General features: G+C 37.9%; 1 protein-coding gene across 5 annotated transcripts in view; it reads right to left on the reverse strand.

Moving 5' to 3' along the window:
- Positions 1-23,875, reverse strand: part of SMC4 (structural maintenance of chromosomes 4) — a 47,966-nt gene that overhangs the window by 21,933 nt on the left and 2,158 nt on the right. For 3 of the 5 annotated variants that reach the window (XM_035132515.2, XM_035132514.2, XM_035132513.2), the window contains 9 exons: positions 22,728-22,915; positions 21,987-22,178; positions 19,944-20,120; positions 9,825-9,989; positions 8,588-8,715; positions 6,674-6,814; positions 5,681-5,831; positions 3,057-3,221; positions 1,604-1,837 (listed from right to left, as the gene is read on the reverse strand). In XM_035132515.2, coding sequence (XP_034988406.1) covers positions 1,604-1,837; positions 3,057-3,221; positions 5,681-5,831; positions 6,674-6,814; positions 8,588-8,715; positions 9,825-9,989; positions 19,944-20,120; positions 21,987-22,178; positions 22,728-22,915 — 1,541 coding nt within the window. Of the gene's footprint in view, positions 1-1,603; positions 1,838-3,056; positions 3,222-5,680; positions 5,832-6,673; positions 6,815-8,587; positions 8,716-9,824; positions 9,990-19,943; positions 20,121-21,986; positions 22,179-22,727; positions 22,916-23,262; positions 23,873-23,875 lie in introns of those variants that run through there. The other 2 variants (XM_060274419.1, XM_035132516.2) reach the window with 2 other exon arrangements.

Raw genomic sequence — 23,875 nt, forward strand, 5'->3', positions numbered from 1 at the left:
AATCCCAAGCCGGAATTAAGATTGCCGGAAGAAATATCAACAACCTCAGATATGCAGATGACACAACCTTGATGGCAGAAAGTGAGGAGGAATTAAAGAACCTTTTAATGAGGGTGAAAGAGGAGAGCGCAAAATATGGTCTGAAGCTCAACATCAAAAAAACCAAGATCATGGCAACTGGTCCCATCACCTCCTGGCAAATAGAAGGGGAAGAAATGGAGGCAGTGAGAGATTTTACTTTCTTGGGCTCCTTGATCACTGCAGATGGTGACAGCAGTCACGAAATTAAAAGACGCCTGCTTCTTGGGAGAAAAGCAATGACAAACCTAGACAGCATCTTAAAAAGCAGAGACATCACCTTGCCGACAAAGGTCCGTATAGTTAAAGCTATGGTTTTCCCAGTAGTGATATATGGAAGTGAGAGCTGGACCATAAAGAAGGCTGATCGCCGAAGAATTGATGCTTTTGAATTATGGTGCTGGAGGAGACTCTTGAGAGTCCCATGGACTGCTAGAAGATCAAACCTATCCATTCTTAAGGAAATCAGCCCTGAGTGCTCCCTGGAAGGACAGATCGTGAAGCTGAGGCTCCAATACTTTGGCCACCTCATGAGAAGAGAAGAATCCTTGGAAAAGACCTTGATGCTGGGAAAGATGGAGGGCACAAGGAGAAGGGGACGACAGAGGACAAGATGGTTGGACAGTGTTCTCGAAGCTACGAACATGAGTTTGACCAAACTGCGGGAGGCAGTGCAAGACAGGAGTGCCTGGCGTGCTATGGTCCATGGGGTCACGAAGAGTCGGACACGACTAAACGACTAAACAACAACAAAAGGCATTTAATTTGGGCCATATCTTAAGGGACAGAACTAAATGGAGCAGTTGAGTGAATGATCTTTAATTATAACTTGGGTGCAGGCCCTCAAGATGGAACCTATGAACTACCTATCCAGCCTAGTGGGAGAAGTTATCCTATTCAATGAGTGTCCTCCACTCTACTCTATCAAACTTAGAGACCAACTAAGTTTGTCATTGGTATGAGTTTTCGTGTGCATGCACACGAAAGCTCATACCAATGACAAACTTAGTTGGTCTCTGAGGTGCTACTAGGAAGAATTTTTTTATTTTGTTTCGACTATGGCAGACCAACACGGCTACCTACCTGTAACTAAAACTAGTTTAATGTTAACAAGCAGTGTACTGATGCATCCTGCTCAACAGTCCTCAATTCCTTCACTTGTCTTGTTACTGCATTGGGGTGGGGGAATAAGCCAGAAGCTGGCTTCATGTTATTTGTGAAACAGTACTTGTAGTTGGTTTCCCCCAAACAACCATGTGTGCTGGTTTGCACGGAATGCAAAGCTACCCTCTGGCTTGTTTCCTTCCTAGAATAGCAACAGCAGAAGCAAGGGGGGGGGGGCCTCCATCTAAGAAAGTAACTGGAGAGGAACTATGCAGGGTTCTATTACAGGTTTTAATACTATTGATAGTAATAGTTTTGACAGTCTTAACAGCAAACATTTCTGGGAAAAGTAGTAACACTTAAATTGCAATATGAAATTAAGCATTTCAGGAATATAAACAAATCTTCAGTAACATCTAACCTTCTTTAGATCATGCTCAGCTTGAGGCAGTTTTGACTCCAGATCTTTGATAGTGGCTAACCTTTCTTTAAGTGTTCCTGAAGCAGTCTGAAGAGCTTCTTCTGCTGTTTCAAACTGTGATACTGCAGTATTATGGTGACTAAGGTAGAGATCAAGTTCTGACTGTGCCACCTCCAAATTTGAACGTGCTTCATTAACAGTTTTGCTAAATTCCATGAGTTCTTTTTCTTTGTCCTATGAAAATGAAATTTGTAAAAGTCATATTTAAAAAAGCCCTTTGCTCACAATTAAAGTGGTAATGCACCGATCCTGGCAATTCTCCCAGAATAGTTTTCCTCAGCTGCAATGCCACTCCTGAAAAGTAGAGATAAGCCAGCGACCCTCCCAAAAATCAGCTTTAGTGAAATGCTAATTGTCTCCTCCCCATCTACAACTACCTCTATGAGCAGTCATTCCACCTTGCTGAATCTTGAAGTCATTGGTGTGTGTAGAATGTATTTTCCTATTGGTTTTGCAGATGGATTCAATGCTGTTTTTTAACTTTACATGCTGTTTTTAGTTCTGCATTTGTAATTAACCACAATATTTTCAAATATTGGTTCGGCTGGGATTGTTTGGCTCCGCTCATCCCAAAACCATCTCCTACAATGAGCATTTTGGCTAACAGTCTGAAAGTCTATATCTGAATTTGCTTTCTTTTTAACTAACAACTCATTGTTTCATCCCTTTTGCAGCTGGTCTAGATTGGAAGGCATTACTTTAAATTGTAAACCACTTTTGCTGTATGAAATACACTGCATAAATGACACAGATTAACTCAGTTTCAGTTTATAAGATACGTAGCAAGGGATTTAATCCAGCCATACAAATAAATGGTCATGCAGCTTGCTTTGTCCACCCATAATAAACACTGTTCTTCCTTTTGCTAACAAGCACTACATTTCCCTTACTGGAGAATAAAAATAGCATTATGCACAAATACACACAAGCAGATCTAGTTATCTGAAAAACCAACCAGCCAGCCAGCCAGATTATGTCAACTGCCATTTTCCTCTGTATTCTGGTGTTAATACAGGAAAGCAAAATCAACCTCATATGCATGCATGCATGGTTCATAGCTCCATATTAGTTAAGAGATAAAAGCAGTGTTGAATCCACTTAGCATAGTGCAGCCAATTAATGTCCTTAGTAAGAAACACTGGCCTTAAAAAGGGAAAATGCCATGAGAGTAATAATGCTCATATGTATTTCCAGGATGTTTAGTACAGTGCAATGGCGGTGCCACGAGTATAAGCAGGTGTCAGCTGCTTGCAGAGAAGTAACTGCTACTCGGCTGGCTGCTTAGTTTATTCTGCAATATACTTTAACTTCTGTTCTGACCGAGAAGAGATAAAGAGAGCTGATTTGCTTCTAGACTCCAGGGGAGATAGCTGAATGCACCAAGTGTACAAACCTCTTTTTCGTTCTGCAATCCTTGAGTTTCCTGCTTAAGACTGTCCATAACTTCTTTTAGTTTTTCCTCTACCCTTTTCTTTTCTTTTTCTAGAACCTCTCTCTTAGCTGTTGCTTCACTAATAGCAGATTCACTACGGGCAGGAACACTTCTCAAGTCTTCAACCTATGAAAAAGGTAATGTTATTTTTTTCAACTTGGGGAACAGTCTCTCCAACAGGGAAACTAGTTTCACTTCAGATACCAAACAAACTGTGTTTCAGTGGCAGATCTAGCGCAATTGTTCATAGCACAGGTTGCTTAGAAGAATTATTTCTATTTATTTCATAAAATTTATAGACTGCCTGATCATAAAAAACTCAAAGCTGTGTACAAAAAGATAAAACTATAAAATCAGGGAAAAATCACAACATATTAAAACAGATAAGAGTTACAGGAGTTAAAATAGTGTAACAGATTAAAATTCACATCAGCATTTCTAAGTACCTGGGTAAAGGTAAAGGGAGCCCTGACCGTTAGGGTCCAGTCGCGGACGACTCTGGGGTTGCGGTGCTCATCTCGCTTTACTGGCCGAGGGAGCCGGCATACAGCTTCCAGGTCATGGGGCCAGCATGACTAAGCTGCTTCTGGTGAACCAGAGCAGCGCACGGAAACGCTGTTTACCTTCCCACCAGAGCGGTACATATTTATCTATTTGCACTTTGAGGTGCTTTCAAACTGCTAGGTTGGCAGGAGCAGGGACCGAGCAATGAGAGCTCACCCCGTTGCGGGGATTCGAACCGCCGACCTTCTGATCAGCAAGCCCTAAGCTCTGTGGTTTAGACCACAGCGCCACCCGCCCTCTCAGCCAAGTATCTGGGTAGGCTTGTCTAAACAATTATGTTTTTATCAGGCATCAAAAATACAGTGAAGGTGCCCACTTGATATCTATAGGCAGGGAGTTTCAAAGAGTAGGTGCTGCCACACTAAACAATAGTGTTTTTACAAATGCAGAATAGGTATATAGCACCTGTATTGGCACCAATTAAATATATTTCTTACATTTATAAATTTAGATTGACAATAACATCAACGTGAAGGTGTAACATGAAAAGTATCCTATTATTTTGCAGGAAGATTCAGGCAATAAGATACACACTAAAGCCTCTTTTGCAATTTTTCCCTTGGCACATTTGCTCATGACGAATTCATTTCCTTTCTTAATCAGGAAAAGATCACCTACCAATAACTGGTTCACTAGAGACCAATTTCAGCTACTTTGGGAGCTATCCAACTAACACATTCCATCTGCACAATACTTTCTGCTTGTGTGAAGGATCTTCACCTCCCTTCCTGTACACACCCTTCACTATCCCCCAAATCTGCTCTGGAGGCTTGGTGGAACCCCTAGAACAGATTTAAGGGGGCAAGGAAGGAAAGTTCCATTACACAGGCAAAAATCCTTGTGCTGGCAGAACACATTAGTCAGATATCAACAAGAGCTGCCATAATTGTATAACCTTTTGCAAAGCACCTGCACTTAAGCAGTAGCCCTAGTCTATTGCTAAATTATGCCTAAATAGAAAAGTACTGGCTACAGAGGCAGCAATTATCGTAAGCTGCTGTGATTTAAAAATGTGGTGGGCACATTGACCCCATATGAAAAAAAACTGCCTTGGGGAGGCACAATCATTCTGGAATAACTGGCCAGTATCACCCTGCCATCCATTTGGCTGTTCTCTCCCCCCCCCCCCAAAAAAAATAGTGTGTTGTGTTGTTTTATTTTGTTTTTGCCTTAAGACCTTATTGGTTAGTCAGAGACATTATAGTTAGCTAGATGACAAAGTTTGTCATTTTTGGATTGGTAATTTGCACCTGCTTTTCAACTTTTTGTTCTAACATAATGGTTGTTAAAAGGGTTTCATGTTTAATCTGTTTTGGGTGTTATATACAAGCAAGGCAGATACAAACTTTTCAATAAATAAAGTTAAAAATTATTTTATTGCACAAGACATTATACAGGAATCCCTCCACTTACACAAGGGTTACATTCCAGGGCCCTGTGCCCATAAGTGAAATTGTGTAAAGTGGGGAACACCCTCTTAATGCCTATTTTCCACTACTCTCAAGCTCCCCCTCCCCCAGTTCTCTCTCCAATCCAAACCAAAATATAGAGTTTAAGCTCTGGGGCTGGCTGGAGGAGAGCTGGTGAGGGAAAGCGGCTGCTGCACTACCTCACTTGGCACTGTGCTACCCCACTTGGCAGTGCAGTTACTGTTGGAGTTGTGTGAATGAACTGGTGGAGTCAATCCAGCACTCCCACCAGTGTGCTTTGTCCACCCCCAATCTCCCCGCTGCACCCCTCCCAGTAAGCAGCAGCAATTCCACTGCAGAAAGGCTGCTGTTGCTGCTGCTGCTGCTGCACCGGGCCTCTTCTACTAGGAAGCATCCCACTGAAATATAAAAGTCTTACTTCAGAATATAAAATATTTTAGGCTTGGGCTCCAGATTTTATTCTTAAACTTTTAATAGCACATTGAGAAAACGCTTTCAAATAGATAGCATAATGAGGCACACTGACTTTTTTCAAGTCAATTTTCAATAGTATTTTGCCTAAACACGTCGGAATGAAGTTTACAGACGTACCTTTTCTTTATCCTTCTGAAGCTGCTTCTCTAGTTTTTTTGACTTGCTTTTTGCATGTTTTAGTTTTTCCCTTACTTGAACATCCTCCAAATCGAGCTGCTTAAATGTATTTTTATTTTCTTCTATGAATGCTGTGATTTTATTGAGTTTTCTAGAAAAAGGGGAAACATACCAATTACCTTTTCAATCAGCTAAAGATGGTATGATCAAACTAAGCTATTTAAAAAAAAACATTTTACAAAGTATATATTGGGTGTATGGGAGCGGTAGTATTTCTGGTGGACACATTGTGCTCCTTCTGGAGTAGTTTGTCCACCTTAGGTACCTACCTTGCACTCAGCATTCACATTTGTCTCTTAGAATCTGTCAGAATATGACAGTATGACACCCCAGGTAACAGTTTGACTGGCTGGCTAAACCAGGTGAGGGTAGCTGATGGATCTCAAATCCTTAGTGAGTTAGTGACATCCCCTGCATTCAAACACACTCTGGCAGATTGGTGTAGTGGGAAATGAAGGGCAGATGGGGCTTGTCAACCTGGGAAGGTAACTCATCAAGGAGAGAGAAAACTAATCATAAACCTCTGCTGCCTTGTGGGATATACTTTGGGGGAAGAAAAGGCTAAGGAGTAAACCATACACAAATCCAGAGTGGACTCCCTAAGACAGTTGGATGGTGCCTTGTAGCTGGTGCCAACGTATTGCCAAGAGGGGGGTCCTGTCGTCTGGGCAGCCCAGGACCTCCACACACACTTCCCAGGCTTGTGCCTTGGGGAGGTCACCTCAATGGTCTGACTTCACTCCTAGAGGTACACTCCACTGTCCATCCCGAGACAGGTGGATGCCAACAACAAGGGAAGCAAAGTGTCATCCTCATTGCACAAAATGCACCACTGCTTTAACAGCAAAATGAGTGTTTCAAATATTGAGTGTTTCAAATGAGTGTTTCAAATATTGTTGACGCCTGCAAAGTAATAGAATTATTGATGTTTACTTTTCAATTTCTTTCAGAGCTTTATTCTTATCTTTCATTTCATCTGCCAGTTTACTGCTTTTCTCATTAACTTCTTTAGTATCTTCATGTATTTCTTCTTTCTGGGTCTCCAGTCCAGTTATCCGCTTCTGCAAATCATAACTTTAAAAAAAGAAAAAGATAGGTTTCACACGTCTGATAATGCAGACAATTGTTCCCATCATAATAAAAAGATACTAAAATAGTTGGAAGAGATCTAACATTGTGCCAGCACACACAGCAACTTCTTTGCTCTCTTCAGCCATTGAAAATCCCTGTGCCCCCACCCTTTCAAGGCAGATTTTGTCTTGGCCCTCCATGTTGGATGAAGAACTTTAACTCACAACTCCACTTCTGCCAAAGGCTTTAATTTTTAGATCAAATCAAAAATAAGGCAAGTTACAGGGTGCAGAAATCAGCTAGTACATGAGAAGTTAAATACATGGCGAAGCATGAGCTAAGACACTGATCCAACAAGTGCCACTCCCTCTGCACCTGAGTGGGTTGGCTCTGCAGTTTGTTTGTGCTGACAGAGCAGAGGGTGTTGATGTAATTGGGGTGGGCCACTCCTCCAACAACTCGCTTGGTCATTCCCCTTGATCCAGATCTCCACCACACAAGCTGCAGAATACCTCCCCAGGATCAGACATTCCACCCCCATCATTCTGCTAGGACCCTCCCCAGGGTCCTCTAGCTCTAATTCTCCAATCTCCTTCCTCTCCTCCTCTGGAACTGACCAACCACTCCAGGACATTCACAAGACTCATGACAGCAGAAAGTTTGCTATGCAAGCACTGTAACACCCATTTGCATTTATCAACCAAAAAATTAGCAATATTGAGGAGGAGGATTTATTTCCCCAAAGTTTAGAGCAACTGAAGTAAGTCAAGGTGTATTTTAAAGAGTATTTTGCACTACAAGCAGCCCAAAATACAGTGGCTACTCAAATTGGGGAAAGCTCCCATGTAGTGCCAGAGTTTTATACAAAAAAATTCCAGACTAAATGATAGAACTGAGACCTAGATAGAGCCTTGAATGAAGACCCATCACATCCAAGTGCTAGCCAAAAAGCATACCAAGGTGGTAGAATAGGTATTTAAGAGGAAGATGGAGCAATGTCAGTATTCCACCCAACTCCCAACTTGTTTGTGCTTCAGCTGCTCTGGCATTAGCAGTGCCACAACACTTCATGTCATGCACAGGTTCTCACTGCTCGAGGTATTCAAATATACATTTTAATTAAATAATTAAAGCCTCACCTCAGTTCTCCAAAGTAGCAACTACCACTAATCTTTCTAAATTAATTCGCTGAAGAGATGACCTGGCAACATACATTTTAAACCTTCCATGTCCCCAGTAAATAAATCACTTTGAGATGTCTGTGCCATACTATTCCCATCAAGTAAAATGTATTTAAGAGAAGTGGCAGCATACCACTTGAATCTAAAAGCAATGTGTTAAATCAAGACTAAGTTAGGTACAGTTATGTTCCACTTATTTCAGTGGGAACTAAGTGCAACTACGTTTAGAGCCAACACATTGTATTTACTATGCTGTAGAGCAGGGGTTGTCAATCTGGTCCCTACCGCCCACTAGCGGACGTTTCAGGATTCTAGGTGGGCGGTAGGGGGCCCTACGGCACAAGCTGAATCCTCCTTCCATTGAGCACCAGTGGGCGGTAAGGAAATGTTACCATCAAGAAAGATGCATTAGTGGGCAGTAGGTATAAAAAGGTTGACTACCCCTGCTGTAGGGAAACAGCAGCACAACTAGCCCAAATCTTCAACTTCCCTCTGATCTAATTTGAGAGTGTAAAGAACGCACATTAAATCATGCTTTTTCTTTACTGGTTGTAAATTGCACCTTCCCACCCCATTATCAAATGATTCTACTTACATGTAGTACTGACAAATCTTATTCTTTTCTTTGAACATTTTGTTTTCCAAAGAAAGAAATTCAAGTGCTTTGTTCCGCTCTCCTTCCAAGGCATCTTTCTCTTTTTCCACCATTTTAACTCTGTTCAACTAGACAGAATATTTCATAAATAATGGTTGGTTTAATGCTCGGATATGCACACCATAAAAACACTTTATATGAAACAGGAAAGACGAGAGCTTTACAACACGTAACACACTAAGAGCACAAACCAGTAGCATGACAGGAATTGTGTGCTTTTCTACTGCAATCACCCAGCTCACTCTGGTCCAGGAAATATCAGTTCCCTCCCTCCCACAGTATATGCAAAATGTAATCCTGAAACTTGCAAAGGCGTATCAAAAAGATAATGCTTTCTCTGAGGATTTGAATTAATTTATATAGAATAGTATATATACTATTCTATATATATTAATTCAAATCCTCAGAGAAAGCATTATTGCTTATGTTGTGGAAGCAGTACCAACCACATACAAGAGGGTGGGTGTTGGGAGATTTGAGGGCAACCTTAACAAGGTTTGCAAAAGTACACAATATCTTTAGAATAAAAACTCAACTCTCCCAAAAGCCCCATGACAATTGAACATGCTCAGTGGCCCTAGAAATCTAACTTTAAAAAGCACAAATGGAAAAATAGAGGTAAGGAAGAGTGGAGTATCTGGCAAGACACACCTAGATATATATATAAAAAAATACATAGAAAGAACCATGTCATTGTCTCAATTGGCCACTTCTTGGGTTCACATTGAGAAGTCATTTAGGGGAGGGGGAGAAAACAGGGGATAGGTAAGTCCCAAGAAAACACTGACAGTGCTCTGCCAACAGACTCTAGGACACAGTAAGGACTAGAATTGGTTCTCTCTCATGCAAGAAGGCTCATACAAGGACGCTTTCCTCCACTGTAGGAAAAGCTGTATTTTTAAATGACCCCAAGGATGGAAGATTGACTAGGCTATAGGAATCAATGGGCAATTCAGAATTTTAATGTAGCTTGAATTGTGTCTCTCCCTCTTCCCACAAAAAATTCAGCCAAATGAGGACTGAGCATATTCAGTGGCCACAGAATACTGACTGCTGGTGAGTAAGAACTGAAGAGGGGAATAAAATGGAATGGCTGGAATCCTGAAGAGCAGTACTCCACACAATAATTATTTTATTCTATACTGTAAAAACAACAATTAGTAATCCAAAGTCTTACCTTCTCACCCCTCTGTTCATTTAATATTTCAACTTTTCGACATAATATTTGAATAGGCTCTTTTAATCGTTCTGATCCTATTATGTCTTCTAAATATTCAAGCATACCTTCATCATGTACATTCTGCCCTTTTGGTTTCATCATCGCTATTTGTTCAACTTCCCCCTAAAAAAATGATTTGGTAACAATTTTGTAAGACCTCTATTGAAAACCACAAATGTAGTTGCTCCTAAGTGTGACACCAATAAGGAATGCATACAATTAATATGTTAGTCATTTGAGATCTTAAATAGGGAAAATTCACAAAACTCTGAGTTAATGGCATTTTCACTGAAGCATGTGATTTTTTTTCTGCAGGCAGAGATCCCTATTTATTTTTATCCCACCCACAGGCATCTCAGGCAGCAAGCAATATATACCTACAATTACAGTATCATAACAGAGGTATAATAAATTATGAGCATGCAACCCATACAACTGTTTTAGATTTCACATAAACTGAATTTCTTCTACAAGGGTGGACAACTTACCAGGCCTTTCCATTTAGCCCTCATTTGCACAAAACACTAGAGTGAAGTAGACTGCACAGCTAAACTTTAACCAAGTGGACCAAAACATTTGGCTTTCAACGTGTACTCCTATGGCTGAGGACAGAATTTAGTTTCACTTTAAAGAAAAACCAGGACTTATTTTAGGGCAGAATCCCTACTTCAAACATAAATTATAAGGCAAGATTCTCAAAAAATGAAACTTAGCTGTTTCTCCAGTCCATGTGATAAGTTTGGAGAGGAAAATAACTGGGACTCTTTGCTTAGGCTTGTCTACACAGCACTAAACCATGTTTCAGCTTTGTATGCAAATACAGCCAATTTGTGTAACAAGTACCCCACACTGGGGTGGTAATGTTAAGACCTGTACCCGTACACATCTCTCAAAGACAGGCTCACAATGGACTACTGCAGGTCAAATTAGTACAAACATGGTGAGAAATATTCCAAAGTAGTAGTAGTAGTAGTAGTAGTACAATATATGGCATACCTATATTCTTGGCTATGTGTTAAGAAAATGTTATTCTCAAGTACATATAATATTCGTAAGATATTATGCAATCGTTTATAATCTGCCTTTAAAAAAGGCAGTAATAATTTGAAATACTGCAATTGCATTTAGGTTATGGAGGGCAATGTCAACAAGGTACAGTGGAACCTCGGTTTATGAACACCTCGGTTTACGAATGCCACGGACCCATCTGGAACGGATTAATTCACTTTCCATTACTTTCAATGGAAAAGTTCGCTTCAGTTTATGAATGCTTCAGTTTATGAACAGACTTCCGGAACCAATTACACCCAAGCTTCGGGTTAAGTACTCTTCAGGTTGAGTACTCCGCGGACCCGTCTGGAACGGATTAATCCACTTTCCATTACTTTCAAAGGGAAAGTTCACTTCAGTTTATGAACAGACTTCCGGAACCAATTGTGTTCATAAACCGAGGTACCACTGTATGTACTTTTCAGTGATAGGCACCAAACATGAAGACTCACACCAAGTAAATTTTTGATATTATAATAAGGTTTAAGGAAAGATTGCATATTGATTGATTATATACATAAAATAACCCTAACTACTTTAGAACCTGAGCCAGTTATCTGTCATGGGCCCCTTGGCTCCAACCAGGACCTGGCATGAATAGGCAGCCCCGGACTCAAGAGGAGGAAGCCGCAGCAAATGGGAACTGGAAAGGGGCCCACAAGGATTAAGGGAAAGAGGTCCTTTCCTTCTCTTTCTAGATGTCAGAGAGAAGAAAGCATATCTGTCAACCCCCTCTCCTACTATGGAGTGCAGAACCTCATGTCAAGGGGAAAGACTTCAACCAGCCAGAGGGTGTGGGCTAAACAGGAGGAGCGCTGGATCTGGAGAAAGGAGGGCAGGGTGGTCTTGTCACCATCCCTTTCTGGGTGGGATCAGATGCACCTGCCTAGTTGAAGCATGCACATTATGCACAACAGGTTCTGAGAGCGAGTGTCTCACAGCCAATCTCCTGATGTCTTGTCTTTAACAGCTTGGCAGGAGAGATGTGTCAACTGTTGGGACATCTTTATAGTTTCTGTTCAGTTATGAACTTTTCACCTTTCTTATGTACCACAAAAGATTGACTTTTGGCTCTTGTGCTGGCTGTTGAGCCTATATTACTATTAACCTGAATAAATATATTTTCCTTCCAGTTGTTTTGTTTGAAGATGGGAGCCTGATAATATCCGGCTAACAAAGATAAAGTGGGCAAACTGTTTAATGCCTCCTAAGGCCATGCTAAACCTGTATCATGACTGGTCAGGCCACACATAACAGCCACTCTATACAACAGTAACAGTTTGCAATTTGATATTACTCTAGTTCAGTCTGATGCTAGATTAGAATTAGTAACTACTGTATTACAATGGTTGGTTAAAATAATTGGGTAAGTAATTTCAGCAATGAAACTGGACATATGCAATGAAAGTGGGACAAAAAAGAAAAAGGAAGTGAAGTGCAAGTTGAACCAAGTTGCATATTTTAGTCTGTCCAAAGGCTAGTAAAATTCCAGGAGAGAAGATTCTGTTCTATAACCTTTTAGTATTGAAAATCAGTCAACCCATCTAGGAACTGTAGTTCAGAATCCTCAGAGAACAGCAAAATAGCAGTGGACATCATTTCTCCATCAGCTTCATTCACATGCCAAGGATGGGTGGATAAAGTCTTTTGGTTTTAAAAATTAATTGTAACATAGTTTTAAACTTGGAGCTTAATTTTTTTAAAGACCATCTGAACATAGCATGAATAAAAATGATAGAATATCCACTTTTAAAAACAGAAAGTATTCTAAATATAGCCCAACAGCACACTTACGTTTATTATTGTGGGGTTGCACTGAGGCACTAAGCTTCAGGGAAAATCATCTAATAACTCATCAGAATCAAGAGTCCACCTGGGAAATGACTAAAGTACCTGAGCTCTACAACCTGTTCTGTACTGAAACCATGAATATTAGCTACTACCAACCAACAAATTTTATATCCAACTCATAGAAATTGAAAGTCACTGAATCCAGCACTTTTATAAAATTCTGGGCACTTGAATACAAAGAATAGGCAACGAAAAGATCCAGGTTTTAAAATAAAATACAGTACACTTGCGTATGCAATTCATTTCCAGCTACTCTCAGTGCAGCTCAAGTCATACACAAATAGAAATACACACACACACACGTGTGCGCATATATATATATATATATATATATATATATATAATATGAGTACTATTTTCTAAACTAATAAATACACTGATATTATTTATGCAATACATAAATGTGGGCCCAACTTAGCTGAAAATCAGTATTTTAATTATTATATAAAGAAATCAGTATGCATTTTAGATATTTTATATTAGAATTGCAAACAGAAAACCCTGATAAAAATTCTCCACACTGGGGAATTTTACCTGACATTGTAAAATAGCCTTTTTTCAGTACTCTTCTGACAGGGACTTGTTTATTTCAGCTGGCAAAGCTATTGCATTTTTGTATTATAAAAATATATTATTGCATGCATAACACTGTTATAATCACCTCAAACATCGATATAATCATTAAAATCAAGAGCTACCATTTACACAATGGATTTTACTAATATGGATACTACTTCTAATTTTTTTTAAATAAAGTTACATTTTATTAAAAAAGGAAACAATGATTAAAGAATAATTTAATAAACCATACATGACTGTATTTTTGCATGAATTTTATTCTTTAACTTCTATATTTTATTTTGATTTGGTGTATGTATACACACACACAGCAAAGAAATCAATCCTTAATAATCACTTTCACTATTTTTAAAATATAGAGAGAAAGGGAGGGGGGAACCATGACACCACCCTCAGATTCAACAGCAAAACATTTCTCTGGGTAACCAATACACACCAAATAGGTTTTACTGAAATATTACTGAATACTGCTTTTTAACATTCTGGATATTATGTTCTATGAAATACAAATCAAACAGGTTGTTTCAAAATCATTATTTTTGCTATTTTATTAGTCACTTTACTCAAGTGATTCAAAGAAACTTACAGATACAATAAAAATACTAACACCAGTTACAATATATTATAAAATGTGTAGACACTCCATAGTGCAATATTTTAGGCTGCAAACCTATACCCAGTTTCCTCAGAATTGCACCATTAAAAATATATTTGCTTTCACTGGGAGACTTAAGAAAGTGCCCAATACTTTCATTAAAATAAAGCATGTTAGTATGACTTGATTATGCTTAAACTGCACAAGCTCCAATATGCCTTTATAGTAATTTTGAGAAGGAAATAATGAAAGCAACCACTATCCCACATAAATAATTAAGAGATCTGTTGATAGACTTGTAAGAGCTATCAATTACAGTCTCTGTACTCAAAACAAAATTAAAAAATCCTTCCAGTAGCACCTTAGAGACCACCTAAGTTTGTCATAGGTATGAGCTTTCTGTACTATACGTTCAAAAATAAATGAAAGTATAATAGTAGATATGAACAATATTTTACTGCTTGTGTAATTTTTTAAAATCAGGCATACAAGCTACTTGCAAATAATTGTCAGGAAAACTCAAGTTTTTGTTGTTTTTCTTAAGTTTTGTTTGGTTTCAGTAATAGATGTTACATCATACAAAATTTAAAAACTCACCACATGCAAAACCAAAAATCCTCTACTTTTAAATTATACCATAATTGCATATACCATGCAATATTTTTGAAATTGATCTGAGTACACCCCGACATACTTCAGTTTTATCTTTCACCAGTTTTAAGAAATTAGGTTGTTGTTAAAAGCTGCATTGTATACAAAGTAAATTCAATTTGTGATATACAGATTTAGGAACTTGTGTGATTTTAAAGCAAGAATGATCCCCCCCCCCAAAAAAATCATAGCAGAGTAATACTACAAATAACTGGTATTGAAGCTAAACTTATAAAATTGTGTGGTGGTGTTTAGCAAATACATTTGAGCCTCATCCAGTTAAATATTAAGCATTTTTTTTTGGCGTCACTGATTTCTATGGGGAAAAGTTTAACTAACTATAAGAACCAGGGAATTAAAATGACGAATTTGGCAGAATCATGCAACTTTGAAGTTGTTCTTTCTATTAAAATGCTGACAATTAAAAATATTTTCAAACCTAAGATTATTTTCAAGAGAAAAATGCATTTAAAATTAAATTAAAATATTATTAAAATTATTTGTAAAATTTACTACGCATTTTAAAATTGATTGTTTTTAGCTGAGCAAGGATGCTGCAGAATAACTGCTAACTTAACATTTTCCTTCAAGTATCATGGATAGTAGAGAACTAAAATAAAATATAACTTTAGTTAACAGTGAGTTTCAACATTATGTGAAGAGCTGCACATGGTAGAAGAATAGGCAATCCTTCTCCCAGGAAGCCCTTTCCACTTATGCATGGGGCTTTTTGGATTCCAGCTAAAATTTATTATGAGTCCAAAACTGGTAGCCAAAGACTAGCAAGTCAAAGCAGATGCCATACCCACAGGGGTGATCTTGTATATTAAACTTACGCTGCTTGTTTAAGAACGGGTATTCAAAGAGTCATTTCTGTGGCTCACCACTTGCGCAACATGGTCAGCCTCCACCCTTTAATGCCCCATACAAAAAAGTCCCATGGGGTCCTCCGGAGCATCAGTCCATAGCCAGGAAAGCAAGTTAGTGATACCCACCCCACATGCATGAACAGAGACCTCCTTTGATCTCTCTCGGGTTTTGTCATCTGCAATGAATGTTCATGTACAGAGCCTGTCCAATTTAGTTTGCTGCCTGAAGTGGAGTCCAAATGGGCTAAGCATCCTGATAGGCTATAACAGCGTTTCTCAACCGCTGTTCCACGGCACACTTGTGTGCCGCGAGACGCTGGCTGGTGTGCCGCGACGTGCGGCGACGAGAAGGGCGATTTGCATTGTCATGTGCCTGGCGGCCGCCAATAAATAGCTCTAACCCGCCGGAAAGCAATATTTCTCCTCCTCTTTCCCAAAGCTCAGTGCAAACGAGCCTGGTGGCCGCCAATGCACAGCGCTTACCCGCCGGAAAGCAATATTTCTCCTCCTCTTTCCCAAAGCTCAGTGCAAACGAGCCTGGCGGCCACCAATACACATCGCTGACCCGCCGGAAAGCAATATTTGGCAAGTGTTTCTTACAGTCATAATTATAATATAGGGTGGCACAGAGTTAAATTTTTTAACTTTTTTAATGGTGGTGTGCCTCGTGATTTTTTTCACAGAACAAGTGTGCCGTGGCCCAAAAAAGGTTGAGAAACACTGGGCTATAACACATTAAAAACAGCCCCTTTTTATGTCTCTACCCACCAACCACACATGAAAATTAGTTTTGCATGAGATGGACAAATACTATTCAACTGACTATAAACCCATCCTTCTGAGCCGCATTGCCATTTAGTACCATTTAACCTGCAAGTAAAGGTTTTTACTCAGTTTCTTTGAAGGTATACAGAATGGCACTGAGAAAAAAATCCATAGTTTACAATAAAAAAATACTAACCAGTTCTTTGGTATATTGTGCATCATTAACTTCTAGTTACCACACTACTACAGTGTGGCACAAAATTTTGAGAAGAGTAAGTTATTAGTTAAATAAACAATGCTTCATATAACTTTTCTATGAGATAGGCCCTGCAACCCTATGATCCCTGAAGAAGAGTCCCAGGGACTATAGCAGTGGTGTCCAAACTTTTTTCAAAGAGGGCCAGATTTGATGAAGTGAAGGGCCATGAGGGCAGACCAAAGGGCCAACCACAGTTGTTGACCTTTTTTAGACTGAAGTTGTTGAGCCCCTGAAACGGACTTTGGACATGCCTGGATTATAGGAACCATTGAAACTCCCACACAACCAGAGAGGGAGATCTGACTGGAAACTTGTGGCCTTGCCCTACCAATGTTAGAGCTCCAACATCAGTAAGGCCGAAAAGGACATGCCCCCAAATCAGGGAGAAAGCCACACTAGACCTAGAGTTGATTTTATCAATTTTGCTTCAACTGTTTCCAGTAAAAGAAAACTGTAAAAAAGCTAAAATCCAACACAAAACTGAAGATGTATGAGCACATGAGCGTTGCTCTCCTCTTCTGCCCCGACAGTGTGAGCCCTGAGAGGGTAAACAAGCTTGACTGCCTTCAGTTCTGCCACACCACTACCTAAATATTTATTAATGATGGTACTCTCTTCCAGATAAATATATTAGTTCTACACAGAGGTTAAAATAAGTTAGCCTATAGTTAGGTCCTTAGTGTATAGATTGGTCTAAGAAGTATCTAAACTACAAATGGAAACTTGATTGAAGATTAGGAATTTTCTTAATTAAATTGCCTAGATTTAAATTCAAACCACTTGCCTTTAAATGTTCTAGAAATTACTATACAAAAAGCTTCAGAAAATCAATTTAGTTTAGTTTTGCATTTAGTTATATCCCACTTTTGAACTTGAGAGATAGAAGGAAAGAAATTAGCACAGAAATAGTACACATATTATCACTTACCAAATTAAATATAAGCAACATTTCAATAACTCAGTTGCCCAATGAAAACAATAATACCATTCAGGGATGTAGCTTGTCAACCAATCATACAGGTTATCATAAGTTATAAAGGTATGGGTGCTTAGAAAATAATGCCTCTTTATATAATACAAATAATTCAAAGAGCTGGAATATGGTAATAAATCTGTACATTATTTAAGCTGGGGCATTAAAAATAGGGTCTTTTAGCATATTATATAACTAATTGTGAAAACTGGTATTTATTATTTTTTGAAGGGAAGGTTGTAACTATTATTAATCTTATAAAATGTGCATGTTGATGACATTCATTGATTTCAACAATTCTGAGAAGCATACCTTTTGTTAGTACTGGAAGTTATATTCCCATTATGACACATTCCCATTATGACACAATGAATAAGTAACCAATTAAATGAAGTACATTTTAAAAAGAATGGTAAATGAAACTTGTGCAAATATTGGAAGAATTAGCATTCATTTACCCAGCTACTATAATTCCACACAAGGTTATGGTTTCTTATTCTTAACTATAAAACCAGTCGGATTTCTTCAAAGTTCAATGAAATTAAAATCTGATCCTGTCTGAATATGGTAAAAAAGGAAGCAACAAACAAATCTAAACAAATTCTTGTATCCAGTGCTAGAAATCGCCCAGGTGCCAGGTGTGTTTGTGACTGGCACAAATCCAATTGCAACCATATAGAGATCTCTGGGTGCCAGATTGGCGACTGACATTACATTCTGGCTGGCCTCTTCAGCTTTCTTAAGCAGGTAAGCAGAAGAGCTTATTTACTGCATTTATATCCCACCTTTTTCTTCAAGCAGTACATGGTTCACCCTCCTCTAAAATTAATCCCTACAACGACCCTGGGAGGTAGGGTAAGAGGCTGTGACTGGCGCAAGGTCATCCAGTGAGCTTCATGACCGAGTGGGGATTTGAACCCTGATCCCTCAATTCCTAGTCAAACACTCTAACCACTTTACCACACTGGCTTTCTACAGTACTTCAGCTATGGGGCAGATATATCAATTAAACAGGTAAATAAATATACAAGGAATGCAAAAGGTCCCTTAGAAAAGGATCTGACATATTTTCCTTGAACCTTGAATTTGTTTTATTCTGGATTGTTTTATTTGATGTTCTAATGTGCTGTAAACCGCATTGAGAATTTTTCTTTAGAAGACAAAGCAGTATTGAAATGAAATTAGTAACAACAACAAACTTCACTGGGGGGTGGGGAATGGCACCTAGATGTTGTTGTGGCAATCGTAACCAAGGTTTAAGGTGCCATCTGGCGATTAGCTTATATATCTGAGTTTTTAACACTGCTTGTATCCATACATATATGAGACCAGACCCTTTAAGCATACAGTACCGGTACATGTTTACATCAGAGTGCTTGTAGACAGAGCTATACTCCATGCTTCAAATGGCACCCAGGCCACACAAGTGCCTCCAACATATATGTCAAAGAACATTCCCAAAGCATGCTGGCATTGTACAGAAGACCGACCCCCTTCCATTGCAACCTTTATAACTTCCAGTGCTGGCCCTTCTATAGTATCCTAACATTTTCTGAATGAATTCCAAATAAAATCTGTACTTTGTACCTCTAGTTAAGATTCCATGCTATCACACTAAGTTATCAATGAAGAAAAAGGCTTTGAGTATGTCAGTACTTGTACATTTAACTGAACGTAAATCTTACTTGTACTTTGTATTATTATATATATAATTGTAACAAAAAGCTAGGTTTCTTACTAAAGTCTTTCCCTGGTGATTTGTGTGGGGATTCAGCCATAATCATGAAACAGAAAGTGGAAATTAGCAAATATCAAGTTACACCAATTTTCTCCCAGAAGAGGAATTGTTTGTGTCACATATGAAACTTTTATTTAGGTAGCATGAGTAGTGAATATTTGTTGTTAAATCAAGTGTTATAAATGGCCCCATCATATACTTTTGTGAAAATTTAAACTATATGTAAATGATAAAATTCCTTCAGAGTGCATGATTTGGTTAATTTTGTATCTATTCATGCTTCTGAGGCTAGAAAGATGTCAAAAGAAAATGGCAATGTTCATTTCAACAATATACTGTATTTAATATCTATACATTTCAGTACTGTATTAACATGGCATGTAGGACAGAAAGAAACAACAATGTTGCTTAATCCCTGCTACGCTTAAGCAGCACAATAATATTGGGGTTAAGATTATCTTTACTACACCAATATTTACGTGCTGCTAGAGCGGAACAAGTATAACAATTGTTCTACTCACTTGCCTGCCTACAACGCAAAAAACAACAACACAATACCAGAAAAGATTATTTTCCTTAAAATTCTAAAGCAGCATATAATGACTTGCATATTTACTATGACATACAAATCATGATGTGCTGCTAGAGTACTGTAAGGTTTCTAGAACACAAGACTCACTCCGATATACCTAAACTAAAGCAGTCAGAAAAAAATTAATTTAGTAACATTATTATTCAAAGAATTACCTGTAAAATCAAGAACCTATTATGATCTAGGTCAATTCCATGGCTTCGAAGTAGAAACCCAACATCTTTAAATGTTGATTTCTTCCCACTGATATGGTACACGGAAGAATTATCTTTGAAGGCTGTTCTGGAGACATAGAAATTGCTGTTGGGAATGACTTCATAATCATCCCCTTCCTGTTTTGAAGGAAAACAAACCCAGAAAAACAATTGTTAGTTTTAAGCCACAGGTCTACCCAAGATTTCAAAATTAAATAATTTATTTTTAAAAATCTGTTATATCCTAGTTTACTCTGATATTAAATCTCATAAAAACCTTATAACATATGCACTTTATTAGTCATGCCAGCATTTTTGCTGTCAGATAATGTCTTGGAAACACAGAACCTCTCCAATTTTTCTAAATTTAGTAGCATATGATTTCAACAACTTAATGTGCAGACTAATATTTACTTCTGAGAAAACATGCAATCACAACACAGTTCTGTGGGATACTCCAAAATATCTGTGAATAGAATTGTAGCCTTAGTCTTTTGCCTACCACCATATTGTAGAACAGATACCCTTCTCCTATCTTCTTCCAGTCAACTTGCAAAGCAGTTTCCTATCAGTTCAAAGAAGTTACTCCCAGTTTTCAGCAAAGAAAACCTTCAGTACCCAAGATTAACCATTTAAAAGTGGCAGTTTTAAAAAACTGGGAATACAGCATCTTTTTTATTAAAAAAAATCCTCAAAATCTACACCAATTATTAAGCATGGGCTTAAGCAGATCTTTGACAAGCCACACATACAATGTTTTATTCCATATTCAAAAAATGAAAAAATATTTTTCTATGAAATTTTATCCCACACCACAAATTAATTTTTAGCCTAATTCCTTGAGAGCTTAAATTTGTTCCAATGAAATTCCACAGAAAAATTACTTATGGAAAAGTGATTTATTGTTTAAAAAAGCATAAATGGAAGATTAGATATGATTGTATGTGGCTGGCTTCAATGGAATATTATTTCTATTTTAGATGTGTATTAATTTAGAAGGATTGTCTTTCAATATATATTTTAAAATATTATTTTCAGCTCATTAGACTACCAATGCTGACAAAAAAAAACCACACACACAGCCTGCCACAACAGAATCCCCAGTTGTGTACAAAGAACCCCCCTCCTGGTTTTACTATTTGGACAGTTAACCTGGTAATGTTTTATTGAGCTAACTGGGGTTATTTTAAAAAATGCACACGGATGTGCATTTTTGTCTAATTTTAACATATTACCCACACACAAATTTGAAAAGCAAGAGAAATTATCTGAATTTAGTTTAACACTAACCCTTGTATAAGGGTCTGGTGACCCTTCTTCAGTGTACATGAAGAAGTGAGCATGCACATGAAAGCTTATACCCAGAACAAACTTAGTTGGTCTCTAAGGTGCTACAGGACAATTTTTTAATTTCCCCCCCTTGAAATTTCAAACAGATATGTAGTGTCTACTGGTTTGTAATTTATAATAAACCATACCAAAATTAGTTTAACAATTTATTTTAAGCCAGTGTATGTTGATATTGGTAGGATGATGACTTTAAGGAGGTCTTTCAGAGCACATTTATAGTTTACATATACTGTACATATACCACACACAACCATGTTGTAGCTAGCCTGAAACATAGAAAACCTTTTCAGTTCTATGGTTCTTATAATATGCATATCAAGCTTAAACATATTTTAAACTGAAACCAGAATAAGCTTTACATTGCCATAAGTAATATGTGTAGACAAGAATACTTTTCAAGTTACATATACTTATGAAGCAGAAATGGAACTCCAGTGCTGCAGTCCTATGCACACTTATTTTGGGAGTAAGCCCCAATAAACAGTGGTACCTCCTTCCGAGTAAACATGCACAGAATTGGGTTGTAAGTATATAAAATACCTTTCAGAACTCTGTTTTCTAACACAGAGAATTAGAAAGGCACAATGTTTCAATAAAATCATATAGGACATTATATGGTAAACCTTCCCCAACTTTAACAAATATAAAACATACCTTGTCAACGATCTTTTGAAAATGAACTTCTACTGTGCAACTATGAATATCACTATGCTCATCAGAATTATGGATCAGAACTGAAAGTTTTTTGGATCTTATTTTTTGTGCTCGATAACCAAAAACAAAGAGCATAGAATCAATCACATTGGACTTTCCACTGCCATTTGGTCCAATAATGCAAGAAAAACGCTGCATAATAGAAAAAAGAAAGCACTCTAATAACCACTAGCAATTATGCTTCTTTGCATTGTAGACAGTTTAAAATATCATTACACCTAGTGCAGGAAATTGTGAACTACTGGAAAGCTTAGTTTTTACAGCCAACGGTAAAAAGTACAACCTATTCAAAGACACCTCCTATTAGCTCAAATTTCTTAAGTTTTATCCTGTGAACTCTGCAAAAGGAACTGCATTCACCAAGCAAAATGCTACAAAAACATGTTTATAATTAATTTCTTGAAGAGTATCAATATGTTTTCAAATTAACATGAACTCATATTGTATAAGTGAATTACTAATAATTATTCATAATAGAAAAAGATGCATCCTTTTCTAGCTGCTTGAATTCCACAGAAAGCAAGATCTTGAAAAGAGAAGTACAGACAATAGTAATTCACATTCTTTCATTTAAAGCGCCCCCATGTTACTTGGCAATCTGTAATTTTCACTTTACTATGAGCAGCTAAGTCAAAAGAGAGTCTTACATCAACTTAGAAGTCACTTAAAAAAGAAAGATACCTTATGAAACGGTCCTAGAATTTTCTCCCCAGCATAAGATTTGAAGTTCTGGTTTACAATGTGAGTTATCATGAGACGAGGAGCTCCAGCTTCATTGGTCATTGCTGGAGGTGGGGGAGGAGAGATGCTACTCAAAATCTCTTCTAAACTGTGATTGTCAACTACTTCAACTACTCCGTTTGAGACTGCTAGAAATTTCCAAATAAAAGCAGAAAGACACATGCACTTAAGGACTACATACACATACAAATATTTCATCTCTGTAGTAAAATCAGAAGAATCCCCCCCCCTTCCAGTAACACCGTTACTATACAAGAATCAACAATTTCTATCCACAGGCTGAATTACTAGGAAAAGGATCTAGAACGTTGCTTCCATTTACAAGCGAACTTATTCTACCACTAGAACTGTACTTTAAAGCCACAACATTTTCAAAGTAATATGCTGGCAATAAGAGACTTTCATCCATACAAATCCAAAGAAAACAACTTTTTCTACAGACTTGCATTTTCAGGCATGCTCAGAGCTTACGTACACTGTAAAGGAGGCGGTCTGAGGATCTCTGCACAATGCCCTGCAAGCTATAATGACAGCAACAGCACTATTCCTCAAAGACAGGAAGTTTGTCACACACTGAGAAAACTGGCCACTTAGATTTCAAGAAGACGTAGAACATTTTTTTAACTCATTGAGGCAACATTTTCTTTGAATAATTTGTTGGTGTCACTTTTCAGTTATTAACCCATTCACCAATAAAATCCTAAATGTCTGATGACCAATGTATTATGTGGCCTAGTGCTTCATTTCAATGCAGACTTTCGCAATACAACATGCAAAGCTCAAACATGTTTAAAATATACACAGTACTTGCCTAAGGACACACAAGATGCAAACAACTACTCTCACACTACCTCAAAATTATATCTGTTTAAATCATTGCTTACTTTTCTGGCACAATATAAGGAGTACAGGCTAAACACCAGGAATAAGAAGACAGATACTGCCTCTAGCACATTAACCTGAAACATTTATAACTAATGTGGAAACCATCACAGAGTTAAAGGCAAAATTGGACTTGTCCTAGCTTCTAAGCAGGACACCTCCACGGCCAAGTTTATGAGCCAAATATATAAAGATGAAGAGAAACT

Source organism: Zootoca vivipara, chromosome 5, assembly GCF_963506605.1.
Source record: "Zootoca vivipara chromosome 5, rZooViv1.1, whole genome shotgun sequence".
Lineage (NCBI taxonomy): Eukaryota > Metazoa > Chordata > Lepidosauria > Squamata > Lacertidae > Zootoca > Zootoca vivipara.